Below are 15012 nucleotides of genomic sequence, written 5' to 3'. Positions count from 1 at the left end.
CAAAAGCAATGCGGACCGACGCATGTTCATTTTCATTATCTGAGTCAGATGCCACCAGCAGAAGATTGATTTTCTTTTTTGGTGGTTAGGGTTCTGTAGTTTCTGCATTGGAGTGTTGCTCTTTTAAGACTACTGAAAGCATGCTCCACACCTCATCCCTCTCAGATTTTGGAAGGCATTTCAGATTCTTAAACCTTGGGTCGAATACTGTAGCTATCTTTAGAAATCTCACATTGGTACCTTCTTTGCGTTTTGTCAAATCTGCAGTGAAAGTGTTTTTAAAACGACCAACATGTGTTGGGTCATCATCCAAGACAGCTATAACATGAAATATATGGAAGAATGCAGGTAAAACAGAGCAGGGGACATACAATTCTCCCCCAAGGAGTTCAGTCACAAATTTAATTAATCTTTTTTTTTTTTTTTTTTTTTTTAAAGAGCATCATCAGCATGGAAGCATGTCCTCTGGAATGGTGGCTGAAGCATGAAGGAGCATATGAACGTTTAGCATATCTGGCATGTAAATACCTTACAATGCTGGCTACAAAAGTGCCATGCAAATGCCTGTTCTCACTTTCTGGTGACACTGTAAATAAGAAGGAGGCAGCATTCTCTCCTGTAAATGTAAACAAACTTGTTTGTCTTAGCCATTGGCTGAACAAGTAGGACTGAGGGGACTTGTAGGCGCTGAAGTTTTACATTGTTTTGTTTTTGAGTGCAGTTAGGTAACAAAAAAAATGTACATTTGTAAGTTGCACTTTCACAACAAAGAGATTGCACTACAGTATTCGTATGAGGTAAATTGAAAAATACTATTTCTTTTATCATTTTTATAGTGCAAATATGTATAATAGAAAATAATATACACTTTGATTTCAATTACAACACAGAATACAATATATATGAAAATGTAGAAAAACATCCAAAATATTTAATACATTTCAATTGGTATTCTATTGTTTAACAGTACAATTAAAACTGCGATCAATCGTGATTAAGTTTTTTGATTTAATCGTGTGAGTTAACCGCGACAAAGGGAACTAGGAATTCAAGACATTTACTAATGCACCTGTAAACACACCTGAACAACTGGTGTTGCACTGGCAGAATAGGTACTGCCAGAGGATATGCACATAATTTCTGGAAGATACAGCCAAGCACAGGATAAAGAATTAGATGTAGCCCCACTCCCAATCTGGGTAACACTGTAGAAAAAACAGCTTTGTTACCCCGGGACACTGGTCTACTTCACTATTCACCTCCCCATGAAAAATATCCATAGAACTTTAGGTGTGAATTGGAAGAAACCATATAGCATATAATATAACTTTCCCTGAAATATTAATGGACTTGCCCTTAATCACTCAGTAGGTCAGTGTCAGGAACCTAATCCAGATAGTCCAGACATCCTGTCCCTTACTCTAACAACTCAATGATAGTGCCTCTATCATCATAACCAGTAGGCCCTTTCCTGGAGCATTGTATCTTTTGTAGTTGATTTTAAGTTATAGTCCAACTATCTTCTTCCTTCCATGACCCATGAAACTTAGAAAACATATGGCTTTACAGCAGGTAAAACTGTTAAATGAATTAAGTAAGAAGGAAGATACTGCGTGAATGCCTTTTGTGGTTAGTAGCATTAGTTAGTATACTAAGAAAGGGTTTTGATTACCATGGCTTTATTGGAGTGACCCCCTCCTTGAAACTCAATGGTTCCAAAGGCATCAGTTGGGCTGAGCTGAGTATGCTTGCTGATGGACCACTTCTCTGACTGATTGTCATTTCGAGTTAGTCTGCTTTCATTTTTCTCATTCTGAATAATGGAGATACTTGGAGTCAGTCCAACATGTTGACCTATTAGACGCCCACAGCAACACCTATGGCAGTAAGGAAAAATTAGTTGCATTTATTGGCCTAAAAATGCATCAGGCTATGTTTAAAGAAACTTCTTGCATGCACTGCAAAGTCTTAGAAAGTCACTTTCAGGCTGAAGTGATTTTACAGAGTTGTCAGAAGTCCTGTCTTGTAGCAAATACATTGACATGCCTAGGAAACAGACCGTTACAATATAGATATGACTTTTTTTGACTTGTGATTCTCCTTTGTGATGTCATTTTTGTGTAAAACTAAATAAAAAAGTGCTTTGTTCTAAATATAAAAAAAAGCAAAGATTCCCACTCCCCCCCCAATACATTCTATACGTTCCCACAGACTACATTAAGCTAAATAAAACTTTTTCACATGGACATCAACATATTTTAGTCACACATGAAGCTCATGTCTATCAGTCCCTTACAATACTAGCTGCTGTGTCTCTAATATAGAGTACAAATATTCAGGGGACTGGAATACATCACCAAGAAGATGACTAAGTTACAAATGAAACACTGATATAAATTCAGGTTTTGTTTTTCAATTGACACTTTCTGGGGTGTATAAAGTATTGGTGCCATGCCTCACGGAAATCCATCTCGAATGGTTCCAAAATACAAGCCAGTCTTTGTATAGAATACTCAGAGATTTGGAAAAAATTATCATCTACGCAGTTGTTTTCTTGTAACTATATAGTTTCATTTTCATAGTATGTAGCAATACAATACTATACAATCTGTAGCATATAGCAATACAATTACCTATGGGGGTCTTTGGTGCTGGGTATGATATGAACACATTCTCTCTTGTAAAATGCTCTCTCTATCCATGATTTCTGAGCCTGAAAGAGAGAGTGTAAAAAAATCCCATAAACTGTATTTGTTCATTAAATACAATTTCAAGATTTCAAGCATAAATGAAAAGATAACTCAAACATGGAGAGAATCTTTAATTATTGACCTTGCAAACATGCTGTATCAGTAAACATTTTCCATCAGAATTTGGGTGCATTTCAAGAGCATAGCAATAAAAAGTTCAATATACTTAAATTTATAATATGTTCATGTTTATTGGCCAGATAAATTTAATACTTGTGCCTACATTCACATGACAGAAACCATGAAAGCAAAACAAATTAAAACAAATAATTGATCAAAGTTTTCTAAGTGGTAAGAAAACAACATGTCCTCAATTTAGAAACAATTTTTTAAAGTACTCTGTTACGTTAACTAATGTGGCTATGTTGGATGTATAGTAAAATTTTTAGACATTAACCCCTCCCCCCACTAAAATATAAATTAATGGCAATCCACTATTAATCCTCTGCAACATTTTGTAGAAACTGCAGTTAAACAGCATATCGCAATGTCACTTAAAGTGTCTTGGAGGAAAGAGCACATACAAAGCAGGAAATGATACATGTGAAACAAGGGAAGCTTTGAAACATAAAAAGAACATGAGTACTTGTGGCACCTTAGAGACTAACAAATTTATTAGAGCATATATATACAGATAAGTTGGAAGTTACCATACAAACTGTAGGAGGCTAATTAGTTAAGATGAGCTATTATCAGCAGGAGAAAAAAACTCTCAGTTTGTATGGTAACTTCCAACTTATCTCTCTGTGTGTGTGTATATATATATATATATATAAAAATAAATAAGTGTGTGTGTGTGTGTGTGTGTGTGTGTGTGTGTGTATCTTACTATATGTTCCATTCTATGCATCCGATGAAGTGAGCTGTAGAAATAAATTTGTTAGTCTCTAAGGTGCCACAAGTACTCCTGTTCTTTTTGCGGATACAGACTAACATGCCTGCTACTTTGAAACTTGAAATATAAAGGGACAGATCTTTATATGGTATAAATTAATGTAGCTCCATCAAATTAAATTAAGCTATGCTGCTTTATACTATCTGAGCCTATAGCCAAAAATGTACTCAGTAATGCAAAAGATTTTCTCTCAGTATGATCTTATTTCCAGACAAGAATGAAGAGGTGTGGTGGTTTGTTTTTTGAACAAAAGAGAAACCTATCTTCAGAGTTTCTGAACTCCTTTTAATTATCTGGGTAGTTCTTGATGAATCAAGTGAGTGAGTGTCCTGGTAAATTACCCAGTGGATTCCTGCAGATAGAACGTAATTATTTCCATTTAATATTCAGGTGATTGAAGGAAAATCTCAAAATATTCAGCACAAACAGGTACATCTTATAAAGTATATGCAAAGAATAAAATAGTATTTTTACAGTCACACAACAGAAACAGGGATATTGTTAATACTAATCACAAACAGGTGAAAGAGAGCAATGAATTATGAAACATACTATACCAAAGTGGGTGAAGTTTAAGGAACATGAAGTGAGTTTCAGACAAATTTAAGCAATGTGATAATGCCTATATAAAAGAGTGGGAAAAAAAAAGAAAATCTGCCTTTAGGAAATTAAGTGTGACATAGATAGGATGAGAGACCTCATCATTGCTTGATATTCCACTTACTGTCAACCTTATTGCAACACAAAATTTCTGCAACTTATTTTTGATCCCTGAGGCCCACGTTTCTTGGATGTGTGCAAATCAGAGAAAATCCTTCAGACTACATGAATTTTCACATGTGCAGACTTTAAAAACAATGTTACATCTCTGCAATAGTGTAAAATCACCTCAGCTAAGCTTTTAAATAAAAACTGTTCTCTGCATTTTTCCACTCGGAACTGATTCCTTGTTCTTAATCATTGACTATTTAGCTGAGGGAGTTACACATTTTACTCTTGTTATTTTTAGTCTGAAACCAATCTACCAGATTACACTTTTACAAAAGTCAGGATTTTTACATTACAGAAGGAGGCATCATAAAGAGTAGAAGGCATTCCAAGTGACTACCACTAGCCAGGATTCAGAGAGGCTTTAAGGAACTCTAGATGGAGCCATGGTAGACACTCTTTTCCCCCTGGGTGGAACGAGGGCTGCTAGGATATGGAGCCCTGGGGCAAGGTGTGCATATTTAATATACAGAGAAAAAGTATAATAGAGATCCTGGAAGTCTAAGAAAAGTGTACAATTTTTAATAGACTTTATTCTCTCTCTCTCTCTCTCTGTTATGAATTCTGGTAGCTACTTGAAAGGCTCTGAAACACAATCAAAATAAGTACGAAAATGCATAGGAACCATATTTTTGCATGCCGTATTATCCTGTTAGTCAATATTAAATTGGCCAATTTTCAGTTTAGTAATTTAATGGACTTTTCACACGTAATGAGCCATTTCCTTATTAGCCAACTAGGGTTTTAATGCATTTTAAAGTGAACTTTTTTTTTAAAAAAAACTTCAATTGAATATTTACCTACAGTGAATACTTGTAGCCATTGAAATCCAAAGAATATACAACTTGGGACAATGAGAAAGGAACTTCAAAATTTTGGGGCAGGACATTGTTTTGTTTTACTAAAACATTACAATTACAAAGCCACACTTATTATTCAGATATCACTTTGTACTATTGCCTTAGAAAAGTATTTGTCAATATAAGTAGAAGCGGATTTATGAATCACTTTTTTGTTATACATGTTAACATTTCTCAAAGTAAGGGAAATTCAGTTATGCTAAGTTTACTTATTTATTTTAACATTAAAGTAAGTGCCTGGCACATCTATCGTCTTTCTGGAAAGCATAAAATAGCTGTTACATGCCACATTTCTGGATGACTTCCTAAGTAATTTCCTAGTACAAAACACCTCCACAAAGTTCTACCTCAGTAACATGGCAGGGCTCCCTAGAACTTTGCCTTTTTCATATACTTCTGAAATTTTATGGAAATCCACAAAAACAATTTACAGTAGACTTCGGAGAATTCACTCATTAAAAATATGCCCAAAGTACCTTCTTTAAAGATAGTTCAGGAACTGAATTGATCTAAACAAAAAATCAAATAGAAAATGAACAAAAGAGACTTCATAGAACAATACTTCGTTATTTTTTTAATAAGTGGGGAGGCACATATTTAAAAAAGGTTTAAATAGTAGGCAAAATTTTATGTATTAGAAATTACAGTATTTATTTGCCAATTCGTAACTCCAATTGAGATTTTGAAGACAAAAGAAAAATGAGATGTGTTAAATATAATAATATGCCCTTGAGTTTCTCTGTTTTACATTAAAAAACAAAGAATGTTTGGAAAATTGTTAAAAAAGCAAATTAAAATAAAAGCTTGTTTTCACTCCATCAGAAGAAAGATTTCTACCTTTTAGATCTTAAAAGATCTATTACCCTGCCTGCCAAATATTATGGTTTATCTTTTCATAATTCACTGTCACCTTCCATCCCAAAAAGACAGCATCCAGTTGTATTGCACTGAACCAACAACTTCCTGAGATAGATAATTTGCAATAAAAATAGTATATCTATATTCATTCATTCTCAGAAATGAAAAAGGATAATAAAATTACTTGCAACATGGTGTTCACCTTAGAGTCAAAGGCAGAGATAAGTGACTAGATGAACTTTAATATTGTTATGCAAGTCAGATATGAACAGTTTATAAACTTTACATGAATTATGATGTGCTATATGAATTAATAAAATAGCAAACGATACAGCTTGTCTTTGCTTTTCATTATACCACAAACACGGTCTCTTGATGCTAATTAGCAAACCAAAAATTAATTCAATGGGTTCAATTAATAAATTACCTTTCATCTTTTATCCTCAGACTTAGTTTGTTTTTAGTTTAGTTCCTTGGAGTCAATATTACTCTCCTATAAAAAATAAAAAAAACCCCAAAACTAACAACAACAAAACAGATCAAGGCTAGTGTGTATATATATTAATATATATAGTATATATATTTTTTTACCTGAACATCAAACTTGGGTGGTGTCTAAGGCAGTACCAGAGCATATTATGTTGTCCACGTTTCACTGCTGCTGGTCATTCTGCTAATAATGCACTCATGACTGCCCACTAAGCAAGGCATTCACTCCATTCTGACCCAAGAGATGTTAAAGTAAGCAATGAACTTGCGCCCATTAGCTACTTGGAATGTGCTGCTGTGGGATTAGCCTCATTAAGAGTTCTATAGACATTCATCCGCAGCCCAGAAACACTGCTTGATTTGAACATCTAATCTGACGCCAAAAGAAAAACAAATCCTCTGAGAGCTTGGATTTAACTGGCACAAGCCCTGACAGGCTCTTTTTTAAATTGTATTTTATTTTCAGAAAGGCGGCTTGTGAAAGTGTGATTCTGAAAGTTGAACTCAGGAAAACAAATCCTTCAAAAGAAACAGTGCACTAAACTGGAAACTGACCACACAAGAGATATTGTTAATCTCTAAAGAATGAAACTAGAATATATATTAGCCAACAGCTAAGAATCTACATAAAATGTAAATATATTAAAATTAATCAACAATGGCATTTATCCAAGGAACCTAGGTTTTGCAACAGTTTCTTGCTCAACTGTCACAAATTTATCATTCCATAAACCTGAATGTTTGAATTTCAAACACAGGGACAGCTGAATATGCTTGTGTTAGTTAAAAGTCAGTGATTTATATTTGACTTGGGTGACTACAAATTTGAGGATCAAAACATGATTCCAATGATCTGGCATTAAGGCAGAAGGAGAACTTTATAAACCATCATTTTACATTTGAATATTTCAGAAAGAAAGCAATTATACATTTAGAATGGGTGACTAGTTTTGAGAAATAAATAAGAATGAGCCCAAACCTCAACCCAAATTTAAACTTTTTATTTAGATTTTTTAAAGTTTGGATGAGTTTCTCTCCCTCCACACACAGACACACACACTATTCTTGTCCCAGATAGACCTTCCAAACTTACTAAACTCTACTAGGGTCTGGTAATCTCTGGAAGGTTGGGTGACACCTGAAATTTCTCACAAAGTGTTATAGTATCCAGAGGCCTCCGATGGACAAAATGAGCACTACATTCTGGGGTTACTGTTACCAGGGGAATCTCTATTGCATGTAAGATTTGACCAGAGGACTTAGCCAGAGTGAAATAGACTGTGTGGAACATGGAGAGATCTTTTCAGTGTGATACCAACACAGGTGAGGGCCTATGGAGAATAGGTGGCCAGTGTCAGGAAAACAGCTGTCAAATGAGAGCCTGTTGGGGGTTAAAGAGTGAGGTTTAAGAATCGGAAAAGGAGAAAGATGATTTGGGGATTTAAAGAGAGGGATTTGATTTGGCAAAGAGGAGAAAGGGAAAAAAGACTGGAACAAAGAAGTGAGAGGGACAAGACAGGCATCAGAAGATTTGGATGACTGCATAAGCATCCAAACTTCACTTTGAAATGGAACACGTGCTTAAATACTTTGCTGGATCAGAGTCAGAATGCTCATCAAGACGTTGAAAGACCAAGCTCCAAACTTTCATTGGGGTCCTTTTGACTTCAGTGCCCAGGCTGCATTTACCACAGACGTGCCCTGTCTTCACTCCCCCATCCGCTCTGCATTGTTTTCTAATTTAGGCCCAGGTTCCAGCCAGGCACTGTAAGCACATGTAGTCCTGTTGATTTCATAGGGCTATTCATATTTTAAACGTTGCTGGATCTAGGCCTTTGTAAACGTCTTGGGGCAGAAGTCATATTTTGAGAGGTGCATATCACACCTTTGGGTAGTGACAGAAATAATAAACCATCAGTATAAACTACAATATGCATTAACTACTCCTGGTGTCAACCTGTGACATTGTGGGGAATTTTTCACAAGATGTTGCATTGGAAAGTTTCTGCAAATGCCACTGATTCAACAGAGAACAGCAGCTCTATCTGTGGGAGCTCTTATGGAGATGCTTTAACATTATCACATCATGAGGTCATAAACTACCAATACTGTTGCTGTTCCTATGAGTAGTAATAAAGAGAATAGTCCATAAATTCACAGCAGAGAGACCTATGTTCTTTGTTTTATATTGTGTAAATTACACAATGGAATAGCACTCTATTCTCTTGATCAATGCTTTTTAAAAGGCTGACACTGCTCATTTAGAAACCTACAACATAAATGCTATTAGAATTTAAAACCCAGCTCACCGTTAATGAAGTGAAATTGGTACTCCTAAAATCAGGAACAGTAATGAGCTGAATATCAATCTCTCAAGGGAGATGACAATGATTATTAAAAACAGTCAGCAGCAGAAATCTTTCAGGACAATAAGTTCCATTAGAAGGTAACCTACTAGGTACCAATGATGTTTAACTGCTGATCTAAGAATTGGAAGTTCAGACTAGCTCAAATAATTAACATGGAACCAATAAGCAGCACTATTAAAGAGGATTATTTCTGGTAAATTCAGCTTTGCTGGTAAAACCAACGGGGAGACAGCCTTAGCTCAAAGTGTCACAACCTCACTAATCTCCCCTGGACAATGGTAACAAAAACCTTCAGCAGGGCAGAAGCAGTGCTGAAAAAGAAGTGTCATCTGCTCTACAATGGGCTAATGCAGCTGGACAAACACCAGAATATTTCTAAAGTAAATAACTTTGCATGTTTAAAAAAATGGGTCAGATATTTACAAGTGAGATTTTCAAAAGCAACTAAGTGACTTGGGAACACCAGTCTCATCGAAAGCCAATGAGATTGGTGATCCGAAGTCACTAAGCATATGTCTACACTGCAATGCAAGCAGTAGAATCTGAGTTAGCAGACCCCAGGTTTGTTAATATACAGCTTGAGTGTCTACATTCATTTGTAACCCCAGGTTATGAATTGTTGAAGCCTGGGTCCCAACTTGGGGATCCAACATCTGCACTGCATTACACAGGCCTGAGTCATTGGACTGGACCAATCTCTCAGACTTCCTAGAGCCTTTCATTCTTGGTACAGTGTGGAAAAATTTGACTGTCCAGAGGGCAAAGAGAGCCTGTGGGATTCTGGAATACTTTTGATGGACTCCTACAGCACAGGTCCAGTGGGGCGTGTATACACTCCAAAGCACTAGGCTTGAACTCTAGATCCCATCTTGACTCAGAACCTTGACCCCGTGGGGTCCTATGACCCAGAGTCCAAACCCTGGGTTAATACAATCTGTGTGTAGATGGGAGGGGGATTAGGCTTGAGTGAGAGTTCAAACCTTGGTAGTATAGACATATCCTTAGATGCTTTTGAAAACCCCACTCAGCATGAATAAGAACAGTATTTGCAGTTAGGTTAGCTCAGGTAAAATTACCAACTATAGCAATTCAGATGTTTCAGGGAATAAGTTTATCACTAGTTGTAGTCAGGTTAAATTTCTCTTTCCCCATTGCACAATTAAGTGCATTATGATGTGTTTGTGTCTTCCCTGAAACACTGGGCATTGGCTACTGTTGGAAACAGGATATTTCACTAACTGGAACATTAGTCTGCCCCAAAATGACTATTGCAATATTCCTCTGACTTTTACGGGACACTTGTTACTGGCTGTCATAAATATAAAGGGAAGGGTAAACCCCTTTGAAATCCCTCCTGGCCAGGGGAAAGCTCCTCTCACCCGTAAAGGGTTAAGAAGCTAAAGGTAACCTCACTGGCACCTGACCAAAATGACCAATGAGGAGACAAGATACTTTCAAAAGCTGGGAGGAGGGAGAGAAACAAAGGGTCTGTGTCTGTCTATATGCTGGTCTTTACCGGGGATAGACCAGGAATGGAGTCTTAGAACTTTTAGTAAGTAATCTAGCTAGGTATGTGTTAGATTATGATTTCTTTAAATGGCTGAGAAAAGAATTGTGCTGAATAGAATAACTATTTCTGTCTGTGTATCTTTTTTGTAACTTAAGGTTTTGCCTAGAGGGGTTCTCTATGTTTTTGAATCTAATTACCCTGTAAGATATCTACCATCCTGATTTTACAGGGGGGGATTTCTTTATTTCTATTTACTTCTATTTTTATTAAAAGTCTTCTTGTAAGAAAACTGAATGCTTTTTCATTGTTCTCAGATCCAAGGGTTTGGGTCTGTGGTCACCTATGCAAATTGGTGAGGCTTTTATTCCAACATTTCCCAGGAAAGGGGGGGTGCAAGTGTTGGGAGGATTGTTCATTGTTCTTAAGATCCAAGGGTCTGGGTCTGTAGTCACCTAGGCAAATTGGTGAGGCTTTTTACCAAACCTTGTCCAGGAAGTGGGGTGCAAGGTTTTGGGAAGTATTTTGGGGGGAAGGACGCGTCCAAACAGCTCTTCCCCAGTAACCAGTATTAGTTTGGTGGTGGTAGCGGCCAGTCCAAGGACAACGGGTGGAATATTTTGTACCTTGGGGAAGTTTTGACCTAAGCTGGTAAAGATAAGCTTAGGAGGTTTTTCATGCAGGTCCCCACATCTGTACCCTAGAGTTCAGAGTGGGGGAGGAACCTTGACACTGGCAGTACTGTAGAGGCCAAGACATTAAACCTGCACTTACTGTAGCTTACTTTCTGTACTCTGTTCCTTTTCTATGTGAAACCATGAAAACTTTATCATCGCAGTTGTTCCAAGAACAATCTTCAATTGTCATGAAAATCAAGCTGTATTCAGCACACAGGAGGAGGGCAAAAATGTGGCCATTTATCATCACAAGTTTCCCAAAGTAACTTTTACATTACTACATTTCTTCCAAATGCAATGTAAGAAGAATCTGAAAAAATATATTTTCTTCAACAGTTTGCAGTTGTAAACACCACCATATCCCACAGAGTTCTTGTCACAAAGTAATGGAAAAATATTACAGTTTTAATTATTGGTGCCATGTAATACTACTTAGTATTTTTATTGTCCATTGTATTTTTGAAGTATTATACAAATATGAACTAATTAGTCCTCAGCATCCCTGTGACTTAGTATTATTAGCCCCATTTTACAGAAGAGTAAATGGAGGCAGAGTGATTAAGGGCATGTCTACGCTGCAATTAAAAACGTGTGCTGGCATCTGTCAGCTGACTTGAACTCGCAGGGCTCGGGCAAAGGAGCTGTTTAATTGTGGTGTAGATGTTTGGGCTTGGGCTGGAGCCTGGCATCCAAAGGGGGGTGGGGGAGAGGTCCCAGAGCCCGGGGCCCAAACATCTACACCACAATTAAACAGCTCCTTGGCCCAAGCCCCATGAGCCAGAGTCAGCTGACACGTGCCAGCCGCAGATGTTGAATTACAGTGTAGACATACCCTATGAGACCTGCCCCAAGTGTGTGTGTGTGTGAGACAGAGAGAGAGAGATGTGGGGTGGGGAGCGCACAGGCAGACATGTACCAAGGTCCTAGAATTGGTGCAGAGGCCTGGTGTTCCATGGACACCCTCCCTCCACCAGGATCTATAGGATTTGGGGGCAAACAAGCAGTTCAGTCCCTGTGGCGATCAACTGATGGGATGATGTGGAGGAAATGCAAAGAAATCCTCATAATATTTCTTTCCCTTAACTCCTTCCTGGGGTTCCATCCATGTGGCAAAACACATGTGGTAAGCTCCAGCCTCTCTCTCACCTGAGGTTTTCTTCCTTCCATTCTCTCCCATGCACCTAGGGTCTGCTCCCAGCCCCGGAGTGTATCTCACTTGAAAGCACCTCAAACCCCACCAAAACTAGAGGTTGTCTGATACTGCCTCTCCCAACATTCTCTGCAGCTGTTGCTGCTGACTCTTCACTGTGCATGGAGACAGGCTGTAGACAGAGTGAGGAAAGGAGTAGCCAGTTGCAGGCAGAAAGAGCAGATAGCCATGCTGTTGCAAAGTATTTTCGGTAATGGCTTCTAGTGGCAGGCTTCTAGTGCCACTCAAACTCAAAAGCGTCACCATGCTGACACCAAGTGAACTCAAAACTAGTGGATTTTATACCTCCAATAATCACATTCTGTTTGCCCAACTTGTGCTTGCAGTTTCAAATGCAAAGGATGACCCTCTGAATTCTCTGGCCACGTGCAATACAATACATAACAACAACAGATGCTTCAAACATACAATATTCTTCTTCACAACCTAAGGAATTATGTTGACATGCAACTGCTGCATTCCATCCTACAGGTGGCTGCATTTCACAGAAGAAAAGACTAACAATGTACAAGTGTATTCTACCAGTTTGTTTATCTTATAAAATATGTTCCAAGTTTTTGGGATGAAATGTGTTCTATGATTTATTATTATTTATTACTTTGCATATCACCAAGTACATAGGCATGGTTCAAATTTTTGTCTATTGATATTGAAAACACCATTGGTTTTAAATAGCATAGAAAGGATTTCTACTTCTTGCTAAACCTATCATCCATCTTGAGATATAGTATAGTGCCCGCAACTGAGAGATTTGGAGAGAAGAGTTTATGGTCGGACCTCTTTGTCCACATACAGTAAATTAAGAACATTCCAGCAATAGGAAAAATGTAAGACTATCTTCTATTTGTATGTAGCATGATCTGATATATGGGTAGTGTTACGGTACTAAGAGAATAATTCAAATTCATTTTACTAATGGGGGCAAGTTGCAAGCACATATTTCAAGCAGCATAAAAGTAAAAATATCTACATAACCATCTAGTACAATGAAGGAATAAAGTATTAAGATTAAACATTATGGAAATATTTTAGTTTCATATTCATTTTTCTTCGTTTTCAAAGAGAACCTTAATGATGTGGCCTGATTGCTAACGAGAAAACAAAGCCATCACCATAAGTTTTCTGTGAGATATGCAGGACTAATTTGACATTACTTGGGGTATTGCAGGTTATTAGACACAGATTTGAACTGCTTGCCAAAGTCACTCATTTTTGCCTTAATGTGTGACTTGGCACATTAATGGGCCTTCACTGCAGAAACAGCAGTAGAGAGATTTCTACAAGAGAAGGAAATTACAGAAAGATATTGCAGAAAAGAGTTTCTAGATCAAATGCTCCAAGATTTTACAGACTAGGCTATGACTAACAAATTCATGAGAAATCAAATTACACTAGAAACTAAAAGCTTAGAACAGCTCTCAAAGTTGATAATCCCAGAAATGAGACATTTCTTCCCCCCATTTTCCTTTTATTTATTAAAAAAGACCCATACATTTATTTTTTAAAGGCCTTTTGTTACCCATCTTAAATCAGAATTACTATTTATTGAAATTTTCTTAATCCAGGGTATAAGATTTACAGCTATGTCCAGGCGTTAAGGGTCCATTGCTTTTGGGGGTGATTACTACAGAAATGGGGTGTGATTGCAAAAGGGAATTTGTAAGGCACTGAAGCTCAGGCTTACAATGGAAACCTGAGGTTGACCAGGAGACACTTATGTCACAAAATAACTTTAGCTTTGATGCAAAAATTTAAAAAAAAAAAATATGAGGGCCAAATTTTCAGCACTCTTAAAATTCCACCCACAAAATTCATGAACATGTCCTCTTTCTGCAGGTAAATCTGCCATCTGATTCCTGGACAACGTATTACTCCCACTGCAACAGCTGGTCAGTAGACAGCTCCACAATTTTGAGAACAGTAGGTAGTACAGACTGAGGTCAGAAGATCTGGCTGGATATTTTGCAACAAACCCAAAGTATCTCTTAAAAACAGTTTGGGTTTGATGAAATTTTGTCCAACCACAGGAAGGTTTCCAGTGGAAACCTTCTTGGTTCCCTGCCAGCTCACCTGGCAGGCTGCTGGGGACTCTGGGTTTCCACAGTCTGCAGTTCAGGGTACTGTCCAGGCCCACAGCAGCCCCACCACGTGGACCGTCAAGGGGTCAGGGATCCTGGATTTCCAGGGTCTGTGGTCCCACGGCAGACCTACGATGCAACAGCTTCCAATGTTTCCAGGCTCCCTACTGCAGAGTTGGGAACCTGAAAGCCCCAGCACGAGCCAAGGCTCTGAGAGTCTAGGCTCCCAGGACAGCACAAATGAAATGACCTTTTATCCGAGTGGCACTTGCAACAAAAATCATGTGTACAGTGAGCCAAATGTATTATATTAGCAAAAATATTAATGGTAGACAGGTTAGGCAAAGTATAAAGGAAATAGTATATAGGACACTACTAAGGGCATACAGTACTATTAAATGCTGTATTACGTTAGAGAAAATTAGGAACACAGTGCTAAAATCACATGGGTATAACTAGGAAGTGTCTCAACAAACAGGGTCAGAAATGGACATTTTGACACAGACTATGGCTGCCTCTGAGCAGGTGTGCAAATTGGCTGGGCGGGACAG

At 37.8% G+C, this 15012-nt stretch overlaps 1 protein-coding gene across 2 annotated transcripts in view; it reads right to left on the bottom strand.

Moving 5' to 3' along the window:
- The window catches only part of TRPM3 (transient receptor potential cation channel subfamily M member 3), a 638519-nt gene that overhangs the window by 197554 nt on the left and 425953 nt on the right, over window positions 1-15012 (bottom strand). Inside the window, exons 2-3 of one of the 2 annotated variants that reach the window (XM_073345160.2) lie at window positions 2634-2713; window positions 1673-1877 (exon numbers count right to left, since the gene is read on the bottom strand). In XM_073345160.2, the coding sequence (XP_073201261.2) occupies window positions 1673-1877; window positions 2634-2713 (285 nt within the window). Of the gene's footprint in view, window positions 1-1672; window positions 1878-2633; window positions 2714-15012 lie in introns of those variants that run through there. The other variant, XM_073345157.2, reaches the window with a different exon arrangement.

Source organism: Lepidochelys kempii, chromosome 5, assembly GCF_965140285.1.
Source record: "Lepidochelys kempii isolate rLepKem1 chromosome 5, rLepKem1.hap1, whole genome shotgun sequence".
Classification (NCBI taxonomy): domain Eukaryota; kingdom Metazoa; phylum Chordata; order Testudines; family Cheloniidae; genus Lepidochelys; species Lepidochelys kempii.
The sequence above is the reverse complement of the archived record's forward strand: the minus strand, read 5'-3'. Positions and strand labels throughout refer to the sequence as shown.